The following is a 27,640-nucleotide window of genomic DNA, read 5'->3' on the forward strand; positions in this document are numbered from 1 at the left end:
TCAGGAGTAAAGGTATGGCCCAACCAGGTCGTTTATATTCTAGAGATGGGACCCTGTATCCTTCTTGGTGGCTAAATATTACCTGGGGTGCTGCTCACCTGCTGCAGCTTCTGTGGCTACCCCGAAGTATCCTACCTTGGAGGGCCACACATGTGGCTGTGACCTGGAGCAGTCACTGGTAACAGCCTTTCCTTCCCCCCGACCCCACATCAGCCTCGATTGCTTCGGAGGCCCTATTAAGAAAGGCTCTGCTTCACAATCCAGGTCAGCTTTCAAGTTCAGTGCCTTCCCCAGGCAAATTATTTATGCCCTTGTTCAAAAAGTAGCTCTGGGGTCTTCATCCCTGTGTGCTTGATCATCCTGAAGCTACCAGGCAGACGGGCGGCGTCTGACCCAGCTGGGGCCCTGTAAAATTAATTAATGATCTTAATGACTGCCCTGGGAGACCTCTCTCGCTCTTAATATTTGTTTACTCTGATCTTGGATTTCCCGCAGGCTTCCTGGGGAAGAACTGCCTTCCCTCAGGAGTGTTTAACATCGAGTTTCTTACCCTGGTTCTGCCATTGATTTGACCCCTGGTGTGTTCTTACAGGATTTCCTCACAATCTCTGATCTGCTGAGAGGTCTCTTTCATGTTTTGTTTTCTTTCTTTCTTTTTTTTTTTTTTTTTGACAGAGTCTCGCTCTGTTGCCAGGCTGGAGGGCAGTGGTGTGATCTCAGCTCACTGCAACCTCTGCCTCCCGGGTTCAAGTGATTCTCCTACCTCAGCCTCCCAAGTAGCTGGGATTACAGGCACCCGCCACCATGCCCGGCTAATTATTTGTATTTTTAGTAGAGACAGGGTTTCACCATGTTGGCCAGGCTGGTCTTGAACTCCTGACCTCGTGATCCGCTCACCACGGCCTCCCAAAGTGCTGGAATTACAGGCATGAGCCATGGGGCCCGGCCATCTTTCTTGTTTTCTAGCAATTTTGGATTTACATGTGAAATTTGTATGCATGTATAAATATAAAATATACAGTTGGCACTTGAACAACATGGGTTTGAACTGCACAGTTTACTTACACATGGATTTTTTTCAATAAAAGTCACACCAAGGGCCACGCGCAGTGACTCACGCCTGTAATCCCAGCACTTTGGGAGGCCGAGGCAGGAGGATCACCTGAGGTCAGGAGTTCGAGACTAGCCTGGCCAACATGGTGAAACCCCATCCTTACTAAAAATACAAAAAAAATTAGCTGGGTGTGGTGGCAGGCACATGTAATCCCAGCTATTCGGGAGGCTGAAGCAAAAGAATCGCTTGAACCTGGGAGGCGGAGGTTGCAGTAAGCTGAGATCGCGCCATCGCACTCCAGCCTGGGTGAGAGAGTGCGACTCCATCTCAAAAAAAAAAAGTTCTACCAAGTGTGCCTGCCTCTTCTGTCTCCCTTTCTACCTTCTCCACCTCTGCCACCTCTGAGACACCAAGAGTAACCCCTCTTTTTCCTCCTCCCCGTGAAACTACTCAAAGTGAAGATGATGAAGATGAAGACCTTTGTGATGAACCACTCCTACTTAATGAATAGTAAATCTATTTTTATTTCCTTGTGATTTTCTTTTTTCTTTTTTCTTTTTTTTTTGAGACGGAGTCTCGCTCTGTCGCCCAGGCTGGAGTGCAGTGGCGCGGTCTCGGCTCACTGCAAGCTCCGCCTCCCGGGTTCACGCCATTCTCCTGCCTCAGCCTCCCGAGTAGCTGGGACTACAGGCGCCCACAACCGCGCCCGGCTAATTTTTTTTTTGTATTTTTAGTAGAGACGGGGTTTCACCGTGGTCTCGATCTCCTGACCTTGTGATCCGCCCGCCTCGGCCTCCCAAAGTGCTGGGATTACAGGCGTGAGCCACCGCGCCCGGCGTGATTTTCTTAATATTGAAGACCGTATATAATACATATAACATATAAAATAAGTGTTAACCGACCGTGTTATCCATAAGGCTTGCAGTCAATTAGCAATTGTCTATTAGCAATTCAGTTTTTGGAGAGTCAAAAGTTACATGTAGATTTTCAATGTCGGTGCCCCTAACTCCCACATTGTTCAAAGGTCCGCTGTATTTTTTTTTCTGTCGTGTTAGTGGGATTTGGAGGGATCATGGGAGACAGACACCCATGCTCAGAAAATAAAATGGTAAGACTGGCATATAATGGCATTTCACAGGGAACAGCTATAATTTTAGCACCTGAATTTGAGCTTTAGTGCATAGACAAGTATGTTTACAGTTACTTGTATTTTAACTAACATGCAATTTATTGAAGTTGCAAATCTAAAAACCTAGTTTTCCCCAGGCCTTTAACATAACTCATGAATCATATTATTATACTTATAAATCTAGTATATCTTATCTGAAGTTACGTATATTTTTATTTGTTCTCATATCAATGCTAAATTGTAAATGTGACATAATAAATTTCCCTAAATATTTAACATCACTTAAAAGCCTGCTTAATAACATTTCCTTTAGCTTTGTCATTTTTAACCACAATTACAAATTTGAATCTCCTAAGTGCTTCAAACATCTGACAAGGTTGACTTATAAATCTGACAAACGGAATTGCTAAGTGCTTAAACACTATTTACAAACCTAATAAGTCTGAAATTATTTATTAATCCACAAATTTTTTAAACATTCAGTTCCAGCCTAAATAAATCAAATTCTCGTAAATATTTTTAATTAAAGTCACAAATCTTATATCAATCAAACTGTTAACTCACCATTCTGCTTAGAGCAGCAGTTGTGCTTCTTGGTTTTGCTTTAAATTTATGTCCATAAATCTCTAGTTGACTGCCCAGTACTGCCCCCTAATATATTTACTTTTCTGTTTTCCCAGATAACTATTATTTTTGGAGGAGGAGAAAGATAGTCATTTATTAGCCTTTTTTAAAAATTTATTTTTAATTGTAGTAAAATGCACATCGACCGGGCACAGTGGTTCACGCCTGTAATCTCACCACTGTGGGAGGCCGAGGCAGGTGGATTGTTTGAGTCCAGGAGTTTGAGACCAGGCTGCAAAATCCCGACTCTACAAAAAAGTACAAAGTTAGCTAGGTGTGGTGGCGCGTGCCTGTTAATTCCAGCTACTCAGGAGGCAGAGCCAGGAGGATCACCTGAGCACAGGGAGATCAAGGCTGCAGTAAGCTATAATCACACCACTGCACTCCAGCCTGGGTGACAGAGTGAGAGCCTGTCTAAAAAAAAAAAAAAAAAAAAAAAATGCACATAACATAATATTTACCATCTTAACCATTTTTAAATGTCCTATGTAACTTTTCATAACTTATTCCTCCCTAATTCTCACTCACTATTTAATTGTGAATATTAGAAGCAATTAGAAAAGGATGTTACATTTTTTCTTCCCACTACCAGATCTACCAACCTAACTATACCTGGGCCAATCTAATCTGCTTTCTCTCCTTTTATAGTGGAGGAATTGTCCATGGACCTCCTTAGGCCAATTCCTGCATTCAAGCCTTGGATCTGATCCTATCTCTCACCTGCTCAGGGATTCTGTTCTAACACCACTCCCATTCATTTCTCATCATCAACATTTCCCTCTACTGGATCATTTCCATCAGCATCTGGAAGTGCTATCTTTAAAAACACAAAGCAAGGGACAGGCATGGTGGCTTACATCTGTAATCCCAGCACTTTGGGAGGCTGAGGCAGGAGGATCATTTGAAGCCAGGAGTTAGAGACCAGCCTGGGCAACGTAGTGAGACCTTGTTTCTACAAAAGCAAACAACAACAACAACAACAAATAAAGCTTTCTTTGGCTCTCCTTCTCCCTCTAGCTACTACCTCTTTATAGGAAAAATATTTTCAAAGAGCTGTCTACCTGTGCTTCCCTCCCACCTCACCTCCTATTCTCCTATTCTCTCTTTAACCCACTCTAATACAACCCTAAGGCCTCATGCTGTAGGGAGCCCCACACTGGTCATCCTACAGCTGTGCTCTCCCCTTTAGGCAAGGGATTCACAGGGCCAAACCAACATGGCTAGTCAGAAGTTGTCCCTTCAGACTCTACTCAGAGTACCTAAAACCCTGGAATTCCCTGTCTAAATGGCCCCACGCCAGTTCCCAGTGCCTGGGACAGGCTGCTCCCCAGATCCAAGGGATGTGGTATGTATATCTCTATACCTAAGAGATGGCTGTTTGCTGGGGTGGAAGTGGGAAGGAGTGTGTTGGTGGAGCTTAGACATTCAGCCTAGAGGGTCTATGCTTGTACATACAGATGAAGGGAAGAAAGAAAAAAAAAAGGGACCAGCCCTCTCTGTGCCAATTCATTCTGGAGAACTCTTGGAATCAGAGAATTCTAAATTTGAAACTTGCCTTCCAAACACATATGGTGAATATGCATTTGTCAAGGTAGGAGGATAACATCTATTTTATTTAGCAGTTTGCTTGGCTGATAGCATTTAGTATTTAAACATATGGTGTGTAGACCTCCACTTGTACTTTTGGCCCGTGCCCTACAACTGCTTGAGAAACCTGTCTGGTGAAGGTCACAGATTCTCTTCAGTTTGCCTATCCAGTGGCCAAGTCTCAAATGTCATCTTTCTCAACCCCTCAGCAACATTTGGCACAATATATTACTTTCTTCTCCCAAGTTCCAGGACATCCCACTCTTGGTTTGCCCCTATTCTTTCTCGGTCCTTTTGTTTGTTCCTAATCCTCTTCCCACTTATTGTAAATATTAGAACATCCTAGGGGCTGGGTGCGGTGACTCACACCTGTAATCTCAGCACTTTGGGAAGCCGAGGCAGATGGATCACTTGGGTTAAGAGTTTGAGACCAGCCTGGCCAACATGACAAAACCCCATCTCTACTAAAAATACAAAAATTAGCCTGGTGTGGTGGCGCACGCCTGTAGTCCCAGCTACTTGAGAGGCTGAGGCATGAGAATCACTTGAACCCTGGAGGCGGAGGTTGCAGTGACAGAGCAAGACTCCGCCTCAAAAATAAATAAATAAATAAATAAAAGAACATGCTAGGGTTCAGTCTTCAGACTTGGACTCCACTTAAGTTCTTTTCTTGTTTGTTTGGGGTGTTTTTGGAACAGTGTCTCACTCCGTTGCTCAGGCTGGAGTGCAGGGACTCAATCATAGCTCACTGCAGCCTCAGCCTCCTGGGCTCAAGGGATCCTCCTATCTCAGCCTCCTGAGTAACTGGGACCACAGGTGTGCACCACCATACCCAGCTACTTTTTTTTAATAGACAGGGTCTTGCTATATTGCCCAGGCTGGTCTCGAACTCCTGAGCTTAAATGATTCTCCTGCCTCTGCCTCCCAAAGTGCTGGGATTACAGGTGTGAGCTACCACGCCCAGGCTCTTTCCTTGTTTGAAAGTCTCATATCTGTAAATATCATCTACAGGCTGACAACACACTTCTCGTCTCCCATAACCAGCTACCTGCTGACCATCCCCCTGTGGTTTATTGAACAGACATCTCAAATTTTACAGGTCCAAACCAGAATTCTTGATTTTCCCTCAAAACAAACCTGTCTCTCTCCCAACCTCCAATATCTTTCCCAACTGAAGAAATTCCACCAACATCCACCTAGTTGTTTAGTCCCAAACTCTAGAAGTCTTTGATTCCTTATTGTCCTGACACCCCACACACAATCCATAGTCAAGTTCCTCTGGCCCTATCTTTCAAACATATCTCCCAGCTATTCATTTCTCTCTGTTTACACTTTCACCATCCTCTTCCAAGCCAATACTGTTTTCACCTGGACTGAGTAAGACTCCCAAGCTTCCGTTCATTCATACCTTGCTCACTACAGACTTTTCATCTTACAATCACCCCCAAAGTCTTCTAAAATCTTAAATCAGATCCCATGATACCCCTACTCAAAATCTGCCAATGAGTTGTCTTCACATTAAAAATAAAATCTGGGGCCAGACACGGTGACTCTCGCTGGTAATCCCAGCACTTTGGGAGGCCGAGACGGGCAGATCACCTGAGGTCAGGAGTTCAAGACCAGCTTGGCCAACATGGCGAAACCGTGTCTCTACTAAAAATACAAAAATTAGCTGGGTGTGGTGGTGCATGCCTGTTATCCCAGCTACTTAGGAGGCTGAGACAGGAGACTCACTTGAACCTGGGAGACGGAGATTGCAGTGACCAAGATTGCACCACTGCGCTCCAGCCTGGGTGACAAGAGCAAAACTCAGTCTCAAAAAAATAAATAAATAAAATAAAAAATTAGCCAGGCATGGTGGCACCTGCCTGTAGTCCCAGCTACCCAGGAGGCTGAGGCAGGAGGATCACTTAAGGTCCAGAGTTCGAGGCTGGAGTGAGCCATAATCACACCACTGCACTCCAGCCGGGGTGACAGAGCAAGACCTTGTCTTAAAAAAAAAAAAAAAAAATCCATACTTCTCAACACGGTGTGCAAGGCCCTACCTCACCAGGCACTTGCTTTGCTCTAGAACTTCCTCTCACTCGCTCTGTTGCAGCCACAGTGGCTGCTTTGCAGGTACTTGAACCTACCAAGCTTGCTCTGGTCTCAGAGCCTTTATATGCTCTATTTCCCATACATGCAGCTGCTTGACTTATTCGTGGTTTACTCCTTTGTAGGTTTTAGATCTCAGCTCAGAGTATTATCTCTTCAGATAGGTCTTCAATCTAAAGTACAGCGCTTCAATCTAAAGTGCAATCTGTCACCTTAACCAAGATTATTTCCTTACAGTATCGATTACTTTCAAAAATTATACTCGTGGTGTATTTCTTTTTTTTTCCTTGAGACAGAATCTCACTCTGTTGCCCAGGCTGGAGTGCAGTGGTGCGATCTTGGCTCACTGCAACCTCCGCCTCCTGGGTTCAAGCGATTCTCCTGCTTCAGCCTTCCGAGTAGCTGGGATTACAGGCGTGTGCCACCATGCCCAGCTAATTTTTGTATTTTTAGTAGAGACGGGGTTTCACAATATTGGCCAGGCTGGCTTGGAACTCCTGACCTCGTGATCCACCCACCTCAGCCTCCCAAAGTGCTGGGATTACAGGCGTGAGCCACTGCGCCTGGCTTTTATTTCTTTACTCGTTTGCTTTCTGTGCCTCCACACACACACCTTCCTCCCAATAGAATTTAAGCTCCGTTAAGGTATCTATTAAGGTAAGATAGAATTTATCTCTCTTTTTTTTTAGACGAAGTCTCACTTTGTTGCCCAGCATGGAGTGCAGTGGCGTGGTCTCAGCTCACTGCAACCTGTGCCACCCAGTTCCAGGTATTCTCATGTCGGCCTCCCGAGTAGCTGGGATTACAGACATGCACCACCACACCTGGCTAATTTTCATATCTTTATTAGAGACATGGTTTCGCCATGTTGCCCAGGCTGGTCTCTTGAACTCCTGGCCTCAAGCGATCCTCCCACTTCAGCCACCCAAAGTGCTAGGATTACAGGCGTGAGCCACTGGGCCAGACCAAATTTATCTTTTTTATCACTATATATGCCCAGTGCCTAGAACAGTGTGATCATTTGATCAATAAATTTCAAAATTGGGCCGGGCACAGTGGTTCAGGCCTGTAATCCCAGCACTTTGGGAGGTTTGCTTGAGCTCAGGAGTTCAAGGCCAGCCTAGACTACATGGTGAAACCCCATCTCTACAAAAAAATACAAAACAGATAGCCAGGCATGGTGGTGCATGCCTGTAGTTCCAGCTACTTGGGTGGCTGAGGCAGCTGGATCCTTTAAGCCCAGGAGGCAGAGGTTGCAGTGAGCCGAGATCACACCACTACACTCCAGCCTGGGCGACATAGAGAGACCCTGTCTCAAATAAATAAATAAATAAATGCACATTGAATATACCAGATTCTCTTAAGCATTTCACACACCTTAAATACTGTAATATGCAAAATCTACACATTATCACTAGGACTATAAAAACGAATTGCTGAACTTAATACAAAAGTATTAATACCACAGGTATGACTTATTTGCCCATTGTCTCTATACTTGTTTTTACACTTTTCTGTATTTGTCACGTCGCTTCCCTACTAAGAAAACAGAATTGGTATCCCAGGTCAGCTGAGGTTACAAGTCCAGGAACTTCATTCGGGGATTCCAGATTGCAACAAGGGATCCAGAATGTGCTCTCCAGGGTAGGGTAGTATCAGCCCCCACCTTACCAATCTTAGCCCTTTCTCATGGTTCAGTGGCACCTGGCCTGTCCGTGGAGGACATCAAACCTGTGTCTTTCCCTAGAATTTAATGTAAATTTCACAACCTAAGCATCATGTACATTTCACATTTAGCAAGCTGGAAAAAAATCTTATTCTCCATACACTGTTTTCTTTCTTCATTTGTTTTGCTGCTGTTGAGACAGGGTCTTGCTATGTTGTCCAGGCTGGTCTTGAACTCCTGCCTCAGCCTCCCAGAGCACTAGGATTACAGGAGTGAGTCACCTACCTTTCTTTCTTTCTTCCTTCCTTTCTTTCTTTCTTTCTTTCTTTCTTTCTTTCTTTCTTTCTTTCTTTCTTTTTCTTTCTTTCTTTCTTTCTTTCTTTCTCTCTCTCTCTCTTTCTTTCTTTCCTTCTTTCCTTCCTTCCTTCCTTCCTTCCTTCTTTCTTTCCTTCTTTCCTTCTTTCTTTCTTTCCTTCTTTCCTTCTTTTTTTCTTTCTTTGTAATGCCGGAACTCTGTACCCTTCACCTAGATTGTTTTACTTCTTATTCATAAGATTCTGCACCTTTATTTATTTATTTACTTATATATTTATTTGCTTATTTTTGGAGACCTGTCACCCAGGCTTGAGTGCAGTGGCTCGATCTTGGCTCATTGCAACCTCTGCCTCCCAGGTTCAAGTCATTCTCCTGCCTCAGCCTCTCAAATAACTGGGATTACAGGAGCCCACCACCATGCCCAGCTAATTGTTGTATTTTTAATAGAGACAGGGTTTCACCGTGTTGGCCAGGCTGGTCTCGAATTCCTGACATCAAGTAATCCGCCTGCCTTAGCCTCCCAAAGTGCTGGGATTACAGGCACGAGCCACCATACCCGGCCAGATTCTGCACCTTTAAAAAAAAATTTTACTTTCTCAATTGTCTCAGCACCCATGATAGACATCACATTTGTTGGTATTCAGGGAAAACAATTACGATTTGTGTATCTGTAAACTTCCAGAACTCTCTTATTATTTCTGAGAGTTTTTTGCATAATTCTCTGAGGTTTTTACACAAAGAAAGATGATTTTTGTCACCTTATTGCCAGTAGCTGTACCTTATATTTTTGTCTGCATCGTTTTTTGTTTTATTTTTGCCTGAGCTTCCAGAAACATCATCAAATGATAGCGGTACCTCACATCCTGGGTTTATTTCTGACTTTAAAGAGACAACGCTGGTGTTTTATTGTTAAGGATGATGCCGTTGATCTGAGATTCTTTTATCATCCATTCCTTAATTTGTTACATATTTATTGGTATCCATCCAAGTGCATTGGATTTGGCAATATGTAGGGCACTGATCGCCTTGGGGAAAGCAGTTTCAATGGCAGGGTGCCAGCAAAAGCCAGATTGCAGTGGTTTGCAGGGAGGCATGTGACGGAAACCTTCTTCTTTACTGACTGCCAAGGATTTTCATCAGGAATGGGTGCTGGATTCTTTCTTAACGCCTTTTCAGCATTTATTAGTAACATTGTGGGGTTTTTTTTAAATACTTGACCTATTGGAATGATTTAACATATTAATATATTTTCATTCATTCATTCAAGAAATAACTTAAGTGCCTATGATAAGTCAGACACTCTTCTATTATTGTAACGTTAGATTTGTGATTTTATAAAATATTGTAGGACTTTGTGATTTTTTTTTTTTTTTTTTTTTTTTTTTTTTTTTTTGAGACAGGATCTCGCTCTGTCACTCAGGCTGGATTGCAGTGGTGTGATCACAGCTCACTGCAGCCTCAAACTCCTGGGCTCAAGAGATCCTCCCATCTCATGCTCTTGAATAGTTAGGACTACAGGCACATGCCGCTGCACCTAGTTTATTTTTTAACTTTTTTTTTGACAGGGTCTCACTATGTTGTCCAGTGTGGTCTTGAACTCCTGGCCTCAAGTGATCTTCTCACCTCAGCTAAGATTGCAGGTGGAGCCACTAAGCCTGGCTCTTTGTTTTATTTTTACATCAATTTGTAAATATTGAACTGTTTTGACACTAGTAAGATAAATTTGACTCAATTACGGCATTTTGTTCCTTCATTTTTAATTACTAAATCAATGGATGCTTATTATTAAAAATTCAAAAGATGCAAAAGCATATAAATCCAGAAAGTTCAGATATTCCCTATTAATAGATATTTGTTAACCTTTTTACCTTTTAATTGTCATAAGCTTGAAAAAGTTATTTGTAAGCATTTTATGTAGAATTTTCACATCTAATTCGTGGTTGTGGTATAGATATTACAGTAACAGAGCCATACCTGGCGCCCCATCAGATTGGCCTCTGCTGCTAAATGACACTTTGTTGCAGGGTTTTTTTGTTTGTTTTGCTTTTTGTTTTTGAGACAGAGTCTCACTCCCTGGCCCAGGCTAGAGTGTAGTGGTGGCATCACTGCTGACTGCAACCTCAACCTCCCAGGGTCAGGTGATCCTCCCGCCTCAGCCTCCCTAGTAGCTGGGACTTCAGGCACGCACCACCATACCTGGCTAGTTTTAAAATTTTTTGTAGAGATGAGGTTTCACCATGTTGCTCAGGCTGGTCTCGAACTCCCGGCCTCAAGCCATCTGCCCATCCCAGTCTCCCAAAGCGCTGGGATTACAAGCGTGAGCCATCATGTCTAGCCTGTTGCAGTTCTTGAGCCATCTGTGGTCTGGACAGCCTGGCGTTCCCTCCACTCATGGGCATGCTGGATGCCACGTGGAGGTTACTGAGATTTACTTGTTCAAAGAGTACTGAGCATTGATCTGACCATGACTCCATAGTTCTAGTCAAGGGGCAAATAATAAAATAAATAGATTAAATGTACAGTACATTAGATGGCGATCAGACCTATAGAGGAAAAGCAAGGAAGGAGGAAGGGAAATGTTATTGGAAGTGAGGGAACCATAGTTACTGTGGGAAGGAAAGTTCCATGCAGGGAGGCGCAGAGCTTTCTTAAAAGAGGACCCAGGCAGCAGTGAGAATGAGGGCACTACAACCACACAACACAGTACCAAGGAATCTCACAAATATCACATCCAATGAAAGAAGCAAGGCACATAGAGTACATTCCGTATGATGCCATTTATTTATTTATTTATTTATTCCTTTTTTTTTTTTTTTTTTTTTGAGATGGAGTCTGGCTCTGTTGCCCAGGCTGGAGTGCAGTGGCCCAATCTTGGCTCACTGCAACCTCTGCCTCCCGGTTCAAGCGATTCTCCTGCCTCAGCCTCCTGAGTAGCTGGGACTACAGGCTCGTGCCACCAGACCCAGCTAACTTTTGTATTTTTAGTAGAGACAGGGTTTCACTGTGTTGGCCAGGCTGGTCTCAAATGCTTGACCTCAAGTGATCCACCTGCCTCAGTCTCCCAAACTGCTGGCATTACAGGCCTGAGCCACCATGCCCGACTGTGATGCCATTTATACAAAGTACAAAAACAGGGGCAAAAATCAATATCATGGCCAGGCACAGTGGCTCACCACTGTAATCCCAGCACTTTGGGAGGCCGAGGCAGGAGGATCACTTAAGCCCAGGAGTCCGAGACTAGCCTGGACAATATAGTGAGACCCCATCTCTACCAAAAATACAAAAATTAGCTCAGCGTGATGGCACATACCTGTAATATCAGCCACTCATGAGGCTGAGGTGGGAGGATTGCTTGAACCTGGGAGGCTCATTTGAAGTAAGCCGAGATCACACCACTGCACTCCAACCTGGGTGACAGAGCAAGATTGTCTCAAAAAAAAACAAAAAGCAGAAAACAAAACCGCAAATGAATCCCTGTAATCTCTAAATGGTGTTGTATTTAGTCTTCCTTAAACTGACTGCCTTGGGAAAACTAAAGCAATAACTATTTCTACTGTCATTTTCCTGTTTTAAAAAATCATTTGTCTCCCCTCTGGTTATATAAGAATAATAAACTCAGCAGAACATCAAAATACTGTTAGGACTTAGGAGGTCAAGTAAAACAAGGATAGAAATCTGTTGCCATTGGATTGGGCCACATGTAAGATCTTGATGATTGATGATGTTGGTGCAAATTGCTTCACTGGTGTGGAGGCAACAGATCCCAGAGTGCAGAGATTTTGGAGAAATAGGACATGAGGAACTGGAAGCAGTCTATCCTCACAAATATTTCAAGTACTTTGACTTTTAAAGTTAAAAGAGGATGCACATAGGGTTGAAAATTGTTTAAGTGTTTGTGTGAGTGTTTATCATAGAAGACGAGAAAGATGACTGGGTGTGGTGGCTCATGCCTGTGATCTCAAAACTTTAAAAGCCTGAGGCAGGAGAATTACGTGAGGCCAGGAGTCCGAGGCCAGCCTGGATGACATAGCAAAAAACTTGTCTCTACAAAAAATTAAAAAAAAAAAAAAAGAAAATTAGCCAGGCATGGTGGCACACACCTGTAATCCAGAGGTTGGAGGACCTCTTGAACCCAGGAGTTGGAGGCTGCAGTGAGCTATGGTCACACCACTGCACTCCAACCTGGGCAACAGAGCAAGACCCTGTCTCAAAAAACATGAGAAAGACTAAGACATGTGTATGTGCTAAAGGAGGAAATCAGTAGACAGAAATAGTTTCATTCATTGATTTCTGCTTTTAATCTTTACATCATTCACTTATTCACCAACTACTTACTAAATACCTGTTTTACCAGCCACTTTTTTTGTTTTCTTTTTGAGACAGGGTCTCACTCTATTGCCCAGGCTGGAGTACAGTGGTGTGATCGTAGCTTGCTGTAGCCTCCAACTCCTTAGACTCACTCAAGTGATCCTCCTGCCTTAGCCTCCTGAGTAGCACCAGCACATTGGTTAATTTTTTTTTTCTTTTTTCTTTTTTTGTAGAAATTAGGTTTCACTACGTTGCCCAGACTGGTCTCAAACTCCTGAGCTCAAACAATCCTCCCACCTTGGCTTCCCAAAGCTCTGGGATTACAGGCATGAGCCATGGCACTTGGCCCAGTCAGTGTTTTTTGACGGTGATAATAGAGCAATGATAGGCACAATCTCATGTGATTTATGGTCTATCTGAGAAGAGGGAAGTTGCAGACATAGGTGAGAGCAAGAATGATAGTTGGGTGGGGGAGTCTTGAATAAAAGTGTAAGATAATAGACCAGCCAGTCGGGCACAGTGGCTTACGCCTATAATCCCAGTGCTTTGGGAGGCCAAGGCAGGTGGATCCCTAGAACTCAGGACTTCAAGACCAGCCTGAGCAACATAGGGAGACTCTGCCCCTGCAAAAAAAATACAAAAATTAGCTGAGCATGGTGGTGTGCATTTCTAGTACCAGCTACTCAGGAGGCTGAGATAGGAGGATCACTTGAGCCTGGGAGGCTGAGGCTGCAGTGGACTGTGATTGCACAGCTGCACTCCAGCCTGGGTGACAAAGTAAGACCCTGTCTCAAAAACAAAACAAAAAGCAAAAAGAAAAAAAGAAAAAGAAAAAAGGAAGAAAAACAAAGGCATGAGGCTGGGCACAGTGACTCACACCTGTAACCCCAGCACTTTGGGAGGCTGAGGTGGGTGGATTGCTTTAGTTCAGGAGTTCGAGACCAGCCCAGGCAACATGGCAAAACCCCATCTCTACCAAAAATACAAACAACTATCCAGGCATGGTGGTGCACGCCTGTGGTCCCAGCTACTTGGGAGGCTGTGGCAGGAGGATCGCCTGAGCCTAGGAGGTGGAAGTTGCACTGAACCAAGATCGAGCCACTGCACTCTGGCCTGTGTGACCAAAAAAAAAAAAAAAAAAAAAAAAAAAAACCAGGGGGATGAAATTAAAGTTTGTACCCAGGAGTTGCACATAGATGTGTGTCTCATAGGTAAATAGGCATCACTGGTTGTGTTTGGGAGGGGAATGAGGTAAAAAGTGGAGAATCACTAATCTAATGCAATCTCTTCCTTTCTCAGGTGTGAAAACTGAGGCCCGGAGAGGTGATGTGATTTGCCTAAAGTCATGCAACTAGTGGCAGAGCCAGGCCTAGACGCCAGGTGTCCTGGCTCTCAAGACATTCCGCTGCCCGAGGAATGGAACAGGTAGTATCACTCGCACTGGGGGCCAGGGGTCAGTCCATTCAGCCCAGAGCTGCCTGAGGTTCCAACTAAGGAAACCAGAGGAAACATCCACTCAAAATTCTGACAAGTTGAATGGGGTTGAAATCAGAACTGGGCAAGAGAAAGGGGGCAAGGTTTGAAACTCAGACCTCACGATCCTGAGACAGAGGCCAATGTACCATCACCCCACGTCACCTTCTGAAGGTAGATTGAGCTCTGGCCCTATCATGTCCATCTCTAAACAGCTTGGTGGTGAGTTCTCTTCCAGCCATTCTGCGACCCATACTCTGTCTGATATAATTCACACTGTAAGGAAAATCAATGGCCACTTGCAGAGGATGTGTGGGAGGATGGAAAAAAAGGGACACGGGGAGACCAGTTAGGAGGCCTTTGGAGAGATCCAGGAGGAAAGTGAAGAGGAAGGGCTGGTGGGAGGGGTCTGCTGGATCCGTACGCCATCACCTGGGTTAGTGGTTGGTGAAGTTGATCAGCGTGATGGTGGAAAAGCTAGAATAGAAATGAAATCCACATCAAAGTGGGAAGGAAAAGAGTTTCTGTTTTTATATATGTCTACTTGCTGTTTATACTAAAGGATGTTCTTAAGCCCAGTATTGATCACACAAAATCTACCTTTGGTACTCTAAGTAAGATATACCCTATGAATTATTTGTAATTCATACAAATTCATACCAAGTCATTGGTAATGTGTATTAACCCCTCTGAATATTCTGGGTTATGGCTTCTTTTTTATTCATTTGATGATTCTTTATTGAGCGTCTACAATGTGCCATGCATTGGTCTGGGCATTTGGAATACATCAGGTGAATTAAACAAACAAATACCATTGAACTCCTAAAACTCAATCCGCGGCAGGTGGCCAGAGAAGCTAGCCTTTGGGAAAAACAATGGGAGAAAAAGCTAAGGAGAAAATTGCTCAGTTGACATGGTATTAATCAAAGTAAAAGCTGGAAAGATGTATATTGATAGGCTGGGTTTGATTGGATCCCATGGGGAAGGATTTTTCCAGGCAGGGAGAGCTGAGATAGCAGACTGATCATTCAGAGAATCTACCTGAATCAGTGGCTACGACAGTGTGTCTCCTGACAGGACCAGATTCCTAGGGGTAAACGGCAACAAAAGAGGCACCACAGGGAGGGGCTCTCAGCAAAGGCAGTGTGAGGAGGCTCAGATCCGTAGACAGAACAGAATGCACAATGGAACAGTTAAGGCGGTCATCAGACTCCAAGAAACCAAGCAATGTTGGCCGAAGGTTATCCAACGTGGTGGTGTGGGGAGAAAGCCATGGAAAATCTAAGAGCATCTGTTGCCTGTCAAGTTGTCAGCAGTGGTCAGTGGGCAGAAAGCAGGGCTGTGGTCACTGAGCTGATGTTCAAGGAACATTTCCAGCCTCTGGGAGAAGTAGGTTATAGCTCATGCAAGGCATTAAATAGGGACAAAGGCACAGGAGGGAAGGAGGAAAATGACCTCAGAAGTAGACGATAAGGAATAGGTTAAGAACAGAATCAGGCTGAGTGCGGTGGCTCACACCTGTAATCCCAGCACTTTGGGAGGCCGAGCTGGGGGGATCACTTGAGCCCAGGAGTTCCAGACCAGCCTGGTCAACATGGCAAAACCCAGTCTCTACTAAAAATACAAAAAAATTGGCCAGGCATGGTGGCACGTGCCTGTAATTCCAGCTACTTGGGAGGCTGAGGCAGGAGAATCTCTTGAACCCGGAAGGCAGAGGTTGCGGTGAGCTGAGATAGTGCCACTGCACTCCAGCCTGGGTGACAGAGTGAGACTCCATCTCAAAAACAAAAAAAAAGAACAGAATCAGGCCAGGCACAGTGGCTCACGCCTGTAATGCCAACACTTTGAGAGGCTGTGGGGGAAGATTGCTTGAGGCCAGGAGTTCGAGACCAGTCTAGATGATGTAGTGAGACCCTGTCTCTACAAAAAATTTTTTAAACTTAGCTGGGCATGGTGGTGTGTGTCCGTAATCCCAGCTACTTGGGAGATTGAGGTGGAATGATGGCTGGAGCCCAGGAGTTCAAGGCTGCAGTGAGCTATGTTTGCTCCACTGCACTCCAGCCTAGGTAACAGAGTGAGACCCTGTTTCTTAAAAAAAAAAAAAAAAAAAAAAGTAGCATCCATCCCATTCATGGGAACCCCATGGCCTGGACTATAGAGGAAGTAGGATGCGGAGACAGGAAACAGGTAGGGCCCATCATTCCTGCCCCATGCAGAAGGAAGGAGGGAAGAAATCATGCCTATTGCTTCTTTCCTTCTGTCAGCAGGAATCTCCATGAGTGCCATGACACTGAGGTTTCCAGAGAGTGCTTTTTCTTTAATTGACCCAGGTATTCATTCCAAAACTCAGAGAATGGTTTTCTTAGGGCTGAGGATTAGGGCAGGCATAGAGTTCTAACCTATGTCTTAATCTTTTGCTTTATGTGGTTTCTTTCAGCTGTGACCACTCCCATCCACCATTCATTCTTAGTCCAGACATCTCTTTGCATAGCTCACTGTCCACTGCACGCTCTATTTCCTTCCATCTTCCTGGCTTCCAGCCTTACTGCTTATTCTTCTGTTTGGAGGCTAACCTAGCCCATCAGACCTGAGGCTTGGCCCCGTCTTCCCCTGAGTCAACATCTTCCTCTAATAATACTTCTGTAGTGGACATTCTATCTGATTCCCCACTGTCCCTTCCACCCCCCGCCCTGTTAGTAGCAGCAATACAGTAAGGGAGAATTTACAAGTCTAGGCCACACACTGACACTGATCCGATGCTGAATTTGACTTCCAAATAATGTTTCTGTCTCTGCACCACTTACTCCAGAATCTAAGTCCGGGGAGGAAGGATCTAATTGCTCAGCTTCACAGCTAACTTCTTGAACCTGGCTCCTTCAGCTTCTACAGTGGATGATGAGAGGGGAGGCAAGTGACTTACTTAGATGGCCCTCTTGTCGGACCTAATCACAGTGCATAATTCTCCCAGTGGGAACACTGGTGCAAATAAGAGGGCAGGCAATTCTAGATCATCACTGGGTTTTGTTTTGTTTCTTTTTTACTTTTTTAATTTTATTTTATTTATTTATTTTTTGAGACGGAGTCTCGCTCTGTCGCCCAGGCTGGAGTGCAGTGGCGCGATCTCAGCTCACTGAAAGCTCCGCCTGCCGGGTTCAAGCCATTCTCCTGTCTCAGCCTCCCGAGTAGCTGGGACCACAGGTGCCCGCCACCGCGCCCGGCTAATTTTTTTTTTTTTTTTTTTTTTTTTTTTGTATTTTTAGTAGAGATGGGGTTTCACCGTGTTAGCTTCTTTCATTTTTTGAGACAGGGTCTCACTCTGTCCATCAGGCTGGAGTGCAGTCGTGCAGTCACAGCTCACTGCATCCTCAACCTCCTGGGCTCAAGTAATCCTCCCGCCCCAGCCAAGAAGCTGGGACTACAGGCACATACCGCCACACCCAGCTAATTTTTAATTATTTTGTAGAGATAGGGTTTCACTACATTACCCAGGCTGGTCTCAAACTCCTAGGCCCAAGCGATCCTCCCGCATCGGCCTCCAGAGTAGCTAGGACTACAGGTTCATGACACTACACCAGGCTAATTTGGGTTTTTTTGTGGTTTTTTGTTTGTTTGTTTGTTTTTTGTAGTGTCAAGGTCTCACTATGTTGCCCAGGCTGGTCTCAAACTCCTAGTCTCAAGCAATCTGCCTGCCTCAGCCTCCCAAAGTGCTGGGATTACAGGCATGAGCCACCACACCCGGCCCATCGCTATTAAATAGAATAATAACACAAACCACATACGTAACCGTAAATATTCTAGTTGGCGCATTTTTAAAAGGTAAAAAGAAACAGATTAAATTAATTTTAACATTATAATTTATTGAACCTAACATTTCTAAAATATCATCATGTCAACCTGAAATCAATATAAAAATTTGTAATGAGGTATGTTCCTTCCTTCCTGTTGTTACTCTAAATCTTTGACATCCAAAGTGTGTTTTACACATTACAATATGGCTGTCACTGAAAACATGTGATCTGTATTTATAGTTACAGTTGAAAAAGTAGAACAGCATACACAGGTTGTTCCAAAGATACTTAAATATTTTCCAAGTACCAAAAAATCACTTTCCCGTATTATTCGCTTCCACATTGACGAAGCTAGTTCATCTTCATTGGAATAATGGTTTGACTTTGAAGCAAAGCCAATCAGTTTTAAAACTACTTCTGTCCAGGCTAGGCGCAGTGGCTCACGCCTATAATCTCAGTACTTTGGAGGCTGAGGTGGGTGGATCATTTGAGGTCAGGAGTTCAAGACCAGCCTGGCTAACATGGTGAAACCCCATCTCTATTAAAAATATAAAAATTAGTCGAGTGGTAGTTGTGCACACCTGTAATCCCAGCTACTCAGGAAGCTGAGGCAGGAGAATTGCTTGAACCTGGGAGGCAGAGGTTGTGGTGAGCCAAGATTGCACTACTGCACTCCAGCCTGGGCAACAGAGTGAGACCTTGTCTCAGAAAAACAAACAAACAAACAAACAAAACTTACTTCTGTCCAACTTAAGCAATTCACCAATCCTCATGTCAATTCAGTATTAACGTGGAATGTAAAGGGATGCAGTATAAATTGAAAAGTAATTCTAAAGTTTATCAATATCAACAACTTTCTTAAAATTTTTCTTATAAATTTTGCAGATAATTTACATAATGCTGGTGATTACTATTAAAAATATTTTGCAGCCAGCCGCAGTGGCTCACGCCTGTTATCCCAGCACTTTGGGAGGCTGAGGTGGAGAAGATCACTTGAGCTCAGGAGTTCGAGACCAACCTTGGAAACATGACAGGACCCTGTATCTACAAAAAAAAAAAAAGAAAAAAAATTAGCAGGCGATGGTGGCGCATGCATCTGTAGTCCCAGCTACTTGAGACGCTAAGGTGGGAGGATCACTTGAGCCTGGGAGGCAGAGGTTGCAGTGAGCCAAGACAATGCCACCGCACTTCAGCCTGGGCAACAGAGCAAAACCCTGTCTTTAAAAATATATATTTTGCATATGGATTCATGTTAAAAAGTATGCAAAATCATTATTATTGATTTGTATTATGAAATGTTTTCATTTCAATGTAAATTCTTATACTTTTCCAGCTAGATCACAGGTTTTTCTTTCTTTAGAGCTTGGAATTTATCTCATTTCATATACACTGTGATATTGCTGAGAAAACATAAATCACGCTGCCATGTTTATCTTTGATTATTAAATATTTGGCAAGCATTCCCTTTGTTTCAAGAAAATCTTGAATTGGAATTGACAGTACAGTAAATCTTTGTAAAAGTCTTCCATGACTCAACCAATGAACGTTGGCAAAGACCCAAGACCACCCCATTCATTGCCTTCTATTTCTTTCAAAAGTCCCATGCACTGGTGGTGATTCACAGCATTTGTACGTATACACTGAACAGTTTTCAACTGTACCCGTGACACTTTCCATGGAGCCTGCTTCCAAAAGCAACACAAATATTTTCAGTATTTATCATACAGTGGGATGAAGCAATAAAGGAAACATCAGTCTCTTGTTTTGAAACTCCAATAAAACCAGATTTTTGACCAAACATAGCTGGAGGACCATCTGGCATGATAGAAACTAATTTTTTCATGTCTAAGTGAAATTTTTTTGGTCAGATGTAAAAGATTTTTTAAAATCTGTGCTACACTTTTGTAAGCCATGAATTGGCGATGCTTTTTCATGAATTTGGAAGTCCTTTTTGAATAAATATACCCAGGCTATTAGTTGGATGGTGTCTCATGGCATGACTCAGCTAAGTTGTGCAATTTTCCAAAATTTGAATCCATTTAGCTTTAATACGTTCTTTCATTCTATGGGCAATTGTTTGGTGGCTTAATTGCAGATTTTTCACTTTCTGTAAAATCTTTATATTTATTTATTTATTTATTTATTTATTTATTTATTTATTTATTTATTTTCAAGAGTTTCCCTCTATTTCCCAGGCTGGAGTGTGGTGGTGTGGATTGACCCCACTCCAGTTTTGACCTCCCCAGGCTCAGTGATCCTCCCACCTCAGCCTCCTCCTGAGTAGCTGGGACTACAGGGGTGCATCACCACACCCAGCCATTTTTTTCTATTTTTCATAGAGACAGGGTTTCACCATGTTGCCCAGGATAGTCTCACACTCCTGCGGTCAAGTGATCTGCCCACCTCGGCCTCCCAAAGTGCTGAGATTACAGGTGTGAGCCACCACGCCAGCCTAAAATATCTTTTTAGTCTTTTCCTCATAATTTTCTAACAAAATTTTTACAACTTAAATTATTTTTTTTACCATATTTCCATTAAAAATTGTCGGCCGGGCGCGGTGGCTCAAGCCTGTAATCCCAGCACTTTGGGAGGCTGAAACAGGTGGATCACGAGGTCAGGAGATCGAGACCATCCTGGCTAACACGGTGAAACGTCATCTCTACTAAAAAATACAAAAAACTAGCCGGGCGAGGTGGCGGGCGCCTGTAGTCCCAGCTCCTCGGGAGGCTGAGGCAGGAGAATGACGTAAACCCGGGAGGTGAAGCTTGCAGTTGAGCTGAGATCCGGCCACTGCACTCCAGCCTGGGCGACAGAGCGAGACTCCGTCTCAAAAAAAAAAAAAAAAAAAAAATTGTGTACGTGTGCATACGCACATGCATGCAAGAATCTGAGTCATTTTTATAGCCAGCCAAAGTTATAATCTCTAATCTGGATAAACTAAAATCTATTTAAAAGGTTTTTACTCTACATTTTATTCTGATTTCAACTAACTAATTTCATCGGATTTTCTTATTGTGGTAAAATATATACAACATAAAATTTACTATTTTAATCATATGTTAAGTATACATCTCTGTGGCATTAAGTATATTCACACTGCTGTGAACCATCACCACCATCCATCTGTACAACTTTATCTTCCCACACTGAAACTGTGACCCCATTAAACACTAACTCCCCCTTTCTCCCAGGCTAGAGTGCAGTGGTATGATCTCGGCTCACTGCAACCTCTGCCTCCCGGGTTCAAGGGATTCTCCTGCCTCAGCCTCCCGAGCAGCTGAGATTACAGGCACGCATCACCACGCCTGGCTAATTTTTTTGGTAGAGATGGGTTTTCACCATGTTGGCCAGGCTTGTCTCGAACTCCTGACATCAAGTGATCACCTGTCTCAGCCTCCCAAAGTGCTGGGATTGCAGGCGTGAGCCTCCACACCCGGCCTATTTTCTATGTCTATGAATTTGACTGCTCTAGGAAATTCATGGGTGTGGAATCATACAATATTTATCCTCTCGTGTTGGGCTTATTTCACTTAGCATAATGTCTTCAAGGTTCGTCCATATTGTAGCAACTGTCAGAATTTCCTTCTTTCTTAAGACCATATAATATCCATTCATCTGCTAATGACCATTGGAGTAATTTTCACCTTTTGGCTATTGAGAATAATGCTGCCATGAACTTGAGTGTACAAGTCCCTGCTTTCACTTCTTCTCAGTGTATACTGAGAAGTGAAATTGCTGAATCCATGGTATTTCTTTAATTTTTGAGGAACTGCACCACTTTCCACAGCACCTTTTTTTTTTTTTTTAATGGAGTCTCTCCCTGTTGCCCAGGCTGAAGTGCAGTGGCACAATCTTGGCTCACTGCAAGCTCCACCTCCCGGGTTCAAGCAATTCTCCTGCCTCAGCCTCCTGAGTAGCTGGGACTACAGGCGCCCACCACCATGCCTGGCTAATTTTTTGTATTTTTAGTAGAGACGGGCTTTCACCGTGTCAGCCAGGATGGTCTCGATCTCCTGACCTCATGATTCACCCACCTCGGCCTCCCAAAGTGCTGGGATTACAGGCGTGCGCCACTGCACCTGGCCCACAGCAACCATTTTACAGTCCCACCAGCAAGGCACAAGGGTGGAAAGGTTCTAGTTTGTCTACATCCTCACCAACACTTGATTCCCATGCTGTTTTGTTTTGTTGGTAATCGCCATCCTAATGGGTATAAAGTGGTATTCTGAGGTTTGGATTTGCATTCTCCTAGCATCAAGGGATGTTGAGCATCTTTTCACGTGCTTCGTTAGTTCTTTCTTAAATATGGAGAGAAAACTTATCAAACTCACTATGTATTTGCTGAAAATGTCTCGATAGTTTCCATCTTATTATCTTAAAATTGTTTTTCACAACCAACATGCAGCTTTTTTGTTTCACTATACCACAGCAAATTGCAACTGACATCCATCGTGAAATTGGTGGTGCATCTTCCTACAGTCTTTTGAGCTCTTCCCTTTTTAAAATAGACAAGCAGGCTGGACACAGTGGCTCATGGCTGTAATCTCAGCACTTTGGGGGGCTGAGGCAGGAGGATCATTTGAGCCCAGGAGTTTGGAACCAGCCTGGGCAACATAGTGAGACCCCATCTCTACTTAAAAAAAAAATTAGCCTACTCTGCCTCAAAATAGATAAATAATTGACAAATAAAAATTGTATACATTTGTGGTACACAATGGATGTTTTTATATATGTATAAATTGCGGAATGGCTAAATCAAACTATTTAACATAGGCCTGTTGCCTCACATATCTCTTTTTGTTTTCTTTGGGGTTTTTTTTTTTGTTTTTTTGTTTTTTGTTTTTTGAGACAGGGTCTCACTCTGTGGCCCAGGCTGGAGTGCAGTGGCACAGTCATGGCTCACTGAAACCTCGAACTTCTGGGCTCAAGCCATCTTCCCACCCCAGCCCTCTGAGTATCTGGGACCACAGATGTGCACCACCATACCCAACTGATTTTATTATTTTTTGTAGAGACAGGTCTCCTTATGTTGCCCAGGTTGGTTTCGAACTCCTGGGCTCAAGAGATCTTCCCACCTCTGCCTCTCAAAGTGCTGGGATTACAGGCATGAGCCACTTCATCCAGCTCTCACGTATTTCTTTGTGTGTGTGTGGTAAGAACATGTAATATCTACTCTCTTAGCAATTTTCAGATATACAATATGTTACCAACCATACTCACCATGTTGTACAATGCATCTCTTGAACTTATTCCTCTAGTCTAACTGAATTTTTGTATCCTTTGACCAACATCTCCCCAATTTCCCCATCCCCCAGCCTCCAGTCTCTCTCTCTCTCTTTTTTTTAGATGGAGCCTCACTCTGTTGCCCAGCCATGACAGTGGCACAATTTCAGCTCACTGAAAACTTCGCCTCCTGGATTCAAGTGATTCTCCCGCCTCAGTCTCCCGAGTAGCTGGGATTACAGGCATGCACCACCAAGCCCAGCTAATTTTTATATTTTTAGTAGAGATGGCGTTTCACCATGTTGTCCAGACTGGTCTCGAACTCCTGATCTCAGACGATCTGCCTGCCTTGGGCTCCCAAAGTGCTGGGATTACAGGCGTGAGCCACCGCACCCAGTCTCCAGTCTCTTAATTTACTATTCTTGTCATAGCTCTACCATTTGCATCTCCATTTCATTCTACATAAGTCACCTGCCTTTATTTTAAATTGGAAATTTTGTTCATGTATAGAAAAATAATTCAATTATAATTAAAATAGTATGTATTTTTCTTTAATGAACAATGTGATGCAAAGGTACCATGCAATTCATACTGTCTAGATAAAATATTCAGGTAAACACATTACAATGTCGTGTCAATGCACAGAAAAACAGGATTTGGCCAGGTGCGGTGGCTCACACCTGTAATCCCAGCACTTTGAGAGGCCGAGGCAGGTGAATCACTTGAGGTCAGGAGTTTGAGACCAGGCTGGCCAACATGGCAAAACCTCATCTCTACTAAAAATACAAAAATTAGCCTGGCACGGTGTTAGGCCCATGTAAGCCCAGCTACTTGGGTGACTGAGGCAGGAGAATTGCTTGAACCTGGGAGGCAGAGGTTGCAGTGAGCCAAAATTATGCCACTGCACTCAAGCCTGGGCGACAGAGCGAGACTCTATCAAAAAGAAAGAAAAGAAAAGAAGAAAGAAAGAAAAAGAAAGAGAGAGAGAGAAAGAAAGAAAGAAAGAAAGAAAGAAAGAAAGAAAGAAAGAAAGAGAGAGAGAGAGAAGGAGGGAGGGAGGGAAGGAAGGAAGGAAGGAGAAAGAAAGAATGAAAGAAAGAAAGAAAGAAAGAAAGAGAAAGAAGAAAGAAAAAGAAAGAAAGAAAGAGAAAGAAAGAAAGAAAGAGAAAGAAGAAAGAAAAGAAAGAAGGAAGGAAAAAGAAAGGAAGAAAGAAAGAAAGAAAGAAAGAAAGAAAGAAAGAAAGAAAGAAAGAAAGAAAGAAAGAAAGAAAGGAAGGAAAGAAAGAAAGAAAGAAAGAAGAAAAAAAAAGGATTCAAACCAAATGAGTTGACACCTATTAGATGAGTGATAGGTTCACACACGATGTGAGAAAACACACACGCCTGGCACGTGCACTGGCAATATAAGAATATTTTATGTGATGTGCTTAGGAGAGAGAAATGTAATCCTACCAAAGCAAAATTGAACTTAATAGAAAAATATTTTATACTGGTTTGGTTTTAAAATTTTAAAAATTAAGGAAACGTAAAAAGTTGAGCTCCCCATTCACATTAGCTACATTGCTAGTGATCATTCCAGTGGCTACTGGATTGAACAGTGTAGCTCAGTGCAGATCTATCAAACAACAACAAATTGTCTGCACAATTCCACTGTTCAGTTTATTCTCTAAAGAAACTCTGCCCCGGTGCACAGAAGGTATGTAGGAAGATGTTTCCCGCAACATTGTTTATAACAGTCACTAAGGAGAACAACCCACATATCCACCAACTGGGTATAGCAAAAAAAAAAAAAAAAAATTGTGGTGTATCTATTCTAAGGAATTGTATGCCACAGTTCAAAATAGACACATTCGCTGGGTGCCGTGGCTCACGCCTGTAATCCCAGCGTGAGCCACAGATTTGGGAGGCTGAGTCGGGCAGATCACCTGAGGTCGGGAGTTCGAGACCAGTCTGACCAACATGGAGAAACCCTGTCTCTACTAAAAGTACAAAATTAGCCACACATGGCGGCATGTGCCTGTAATCCCAGCTACTCAGGAGGCTGAGGTAGGAGAATCACCTGAATCCGGGAGGCGGAGGTTGCCGTGAGCTGAGATCATGCCATTTCACTCCAGCCTGGGCAACAAGAGGAAAACTCCGTCTCAAAAAAAAATAAAAACATGAGAGACACATTGGTGCGGTGACTCACCCCTGTAATCCCAGCATTTTGGGAGGCCGCAGTGGGAAGATCATTTGAGCCCAGGAGTTCGAGACCATCCTGGGCAACATAGTGAGACCCCCCCCCTCCATCTTAATAAAAGAAAAAGAAATTTAAAAATAAAAAATAGGCACATGGTTAGATTACTAAGTCATATTACTAGGTGGGGAGGAAAAGAGAAAGTTGTACAATGTGATGTCATTTTAAAAGTTGATAGGCCGGGCGCGGTGGCTGAAGCCTGTAATCCCAGCACTTTGGGAGGCCGAGACGAGCGGATCACGAGGTCAGGAGATCGAGACCATCCTGGCTAACGCGGTGAAACCCCATCTCTACTAAAAAAAATACAAAAAAACTAGCCGGGCGTGGTGGTGGGTGCCTGTAGTCCCAGCTACTCGGGAGGCTGAGGCAGGAGAATGGTGTAAACCCGGGAGGCAGAGCTTGCAGTGAGCTGAGATCCGGCCACTGCACTCCAGCCTGGGTGACAGAGCAAGACTCCGTCTCAAAAAAAAAAAAAAAAAAAAATTGATGATAGATGCCAGGTGTGATGGCTCCCAAGGGAGGATTGCTTGAGGTCAGGAGTTTGAGACCAGTCTGGGCAATATAGAAAGATCCCCTCTCTAAAAACAAAATATATACATTTTTTTTTAACTTTTTGATTATAGATAGATAGAGACACAGAAAGATACCAGAGTGGTTCTCTCTGTGCCTCTATGAAAGGAGAGAGGGAACTTAGATGAACTTGGATTTAATAAGAAGAATGCATGTATGTATTACTCATATAATTAAAGTTAATTTAGAATAAAAGAACTTGGAGAGAGGGAACTTAGATGAACTTGGATTTAATAAGAAGCATGCATGTATGTATGTATTACTCATATAATTAAAATTAATTTAGGATAAAAGAACTTAAGAAAGGAAACTGTTAATCAAAATGAAAAGATGAACAAAAAGCCAATTAAGTAGAATTCACTGCAATCCAGATTATATGGTGGCTAGATAAGTGTTATCCCATGGCGTAATATTTAATGCAAATGTCAAAAGTAATTCTCCAAAAAGAAGATACAGAAATTATATGGTGGCCTTTCTGTAAACTGAAACTGGCAAATGCTAGTAATCAAAACTAATTTATGAGGCTTTTCTCCACCAGTGTTTTGGCTAATATCCAGGTTACCCATCCCAAGCTGCTATTACATTAAAACCTCCAGACCTCAGCACCGATTGGCATCCAACCCACTGACCACAACATTTTCCAGCACACCAATTGTTCTTACAGCACTTGTTTTCATAATCACTGTTCTTTTCTTTGGTGTTCTTCCTTTATCCCATAAATACATATGCTGATTAAGTGGTAATTATTAGGCAACTGGACCCAAACAACATATGAAAGACGGAATAAGAGGGGGACAGATCCAGGAGTGTTTTGGGATCCTCAACGTGCCCTTCATTACATTACAGAAACCCAGTTTTAAATGAATAGTGCTAGTTCTCTACCTCCCTGTAGAGCAAGTTTACCTCAGGGACAATAGGACGTGGATTGAACATTTAATCCTTATCCCAAACTCAAAATTACCCTTGCACTATCTGACATTGACTGAGTAAACAGATTAGCCAAGGAAGAGAATTCAATCAGCAGAGAGGCCTGAGAATTCTCTTGAACTTTGTTTAAAAGCACCCTGAAATTGGAGCTTCTTGGGAGCATTCGCTTCCAACCATTTTCTAAATTGAAATTGCATTCCACTTCCCTAAGACCACAGCCTTCTTCTAAGACAGGCTTATGGGAACTCTGAACTATCTAAGCAGAAGACGTGTGTCTGAGAAGAAAACTGGAATGAACAAATCTATAAAGCAGTAGAACAATAACCCCGACAAAGACAGCGTGATTCACATTGCAAATGACAGGAAGAAAAAATAAACAAGGGAGTGTTCACCTCAGAGAAGACAACCACGATGACAATGATGAGACCTGAGATAACAAAAATAAAAGGACAGCAAGCCCTGTGGAAAACAAAGCCCTTCAGAATAGATTTTTAAAATCTAGCTACGTCCTGTTTCCAAGAGACAAGCCTAATGCAAAGTGAATCAAAAGCATTAAGGGGAAAAAAGTGGGGGTGATCTAAAATACATCAGAAATACAAAGGAAATAGAACAGTAATACTAATTTTAAAAAATACTTCTATTAACG

At 43.2% G+C, this 27,640-nt stretch overlaps 1 protein-coding gene across 5 annotated transcripts in view; it reads left to right on the forward strand.

The window, feature by feature from the left end:
• The window catches only part of TNRC6A (trinucleotide repeat containing adaptor 6A), a 214,554-nt gene that overhangs the window by 13,886 nt on the left and 173,028 nt on the right, over positions 1-27,640 (forward strand). For all 5 annotated transcript variants that reach the window (XM_015442279.4, XM_015442277.4, XM_045381779.2 and 2 more), the window contains exon 2: positions 14,077-14,202. In XM_015442279.4, the coding sequence (XP_015297765.2) occupies positions 14,194-14,202 (9 nt within the window). In that variant the 5' untranslated portion in view covers positions 14,077-14,193. The remainder of the gene's footprint in view (positions 1-14,076; positions 14,203-27,640) is intronic.

The sequence above is a fragment of the Macaca fascicularis genome, chromosome 20 (assembly GCF_037993035.2).
Source record: "Macaca fascicularis isolate 582-1 chromosome 20, T2T-MFA8v1.1".
NCBI lineage: Eukaryota > Metazoa > Chordata > Mammalia > Primates > Cercopithecidae > Macaca > Macaca fascicularis.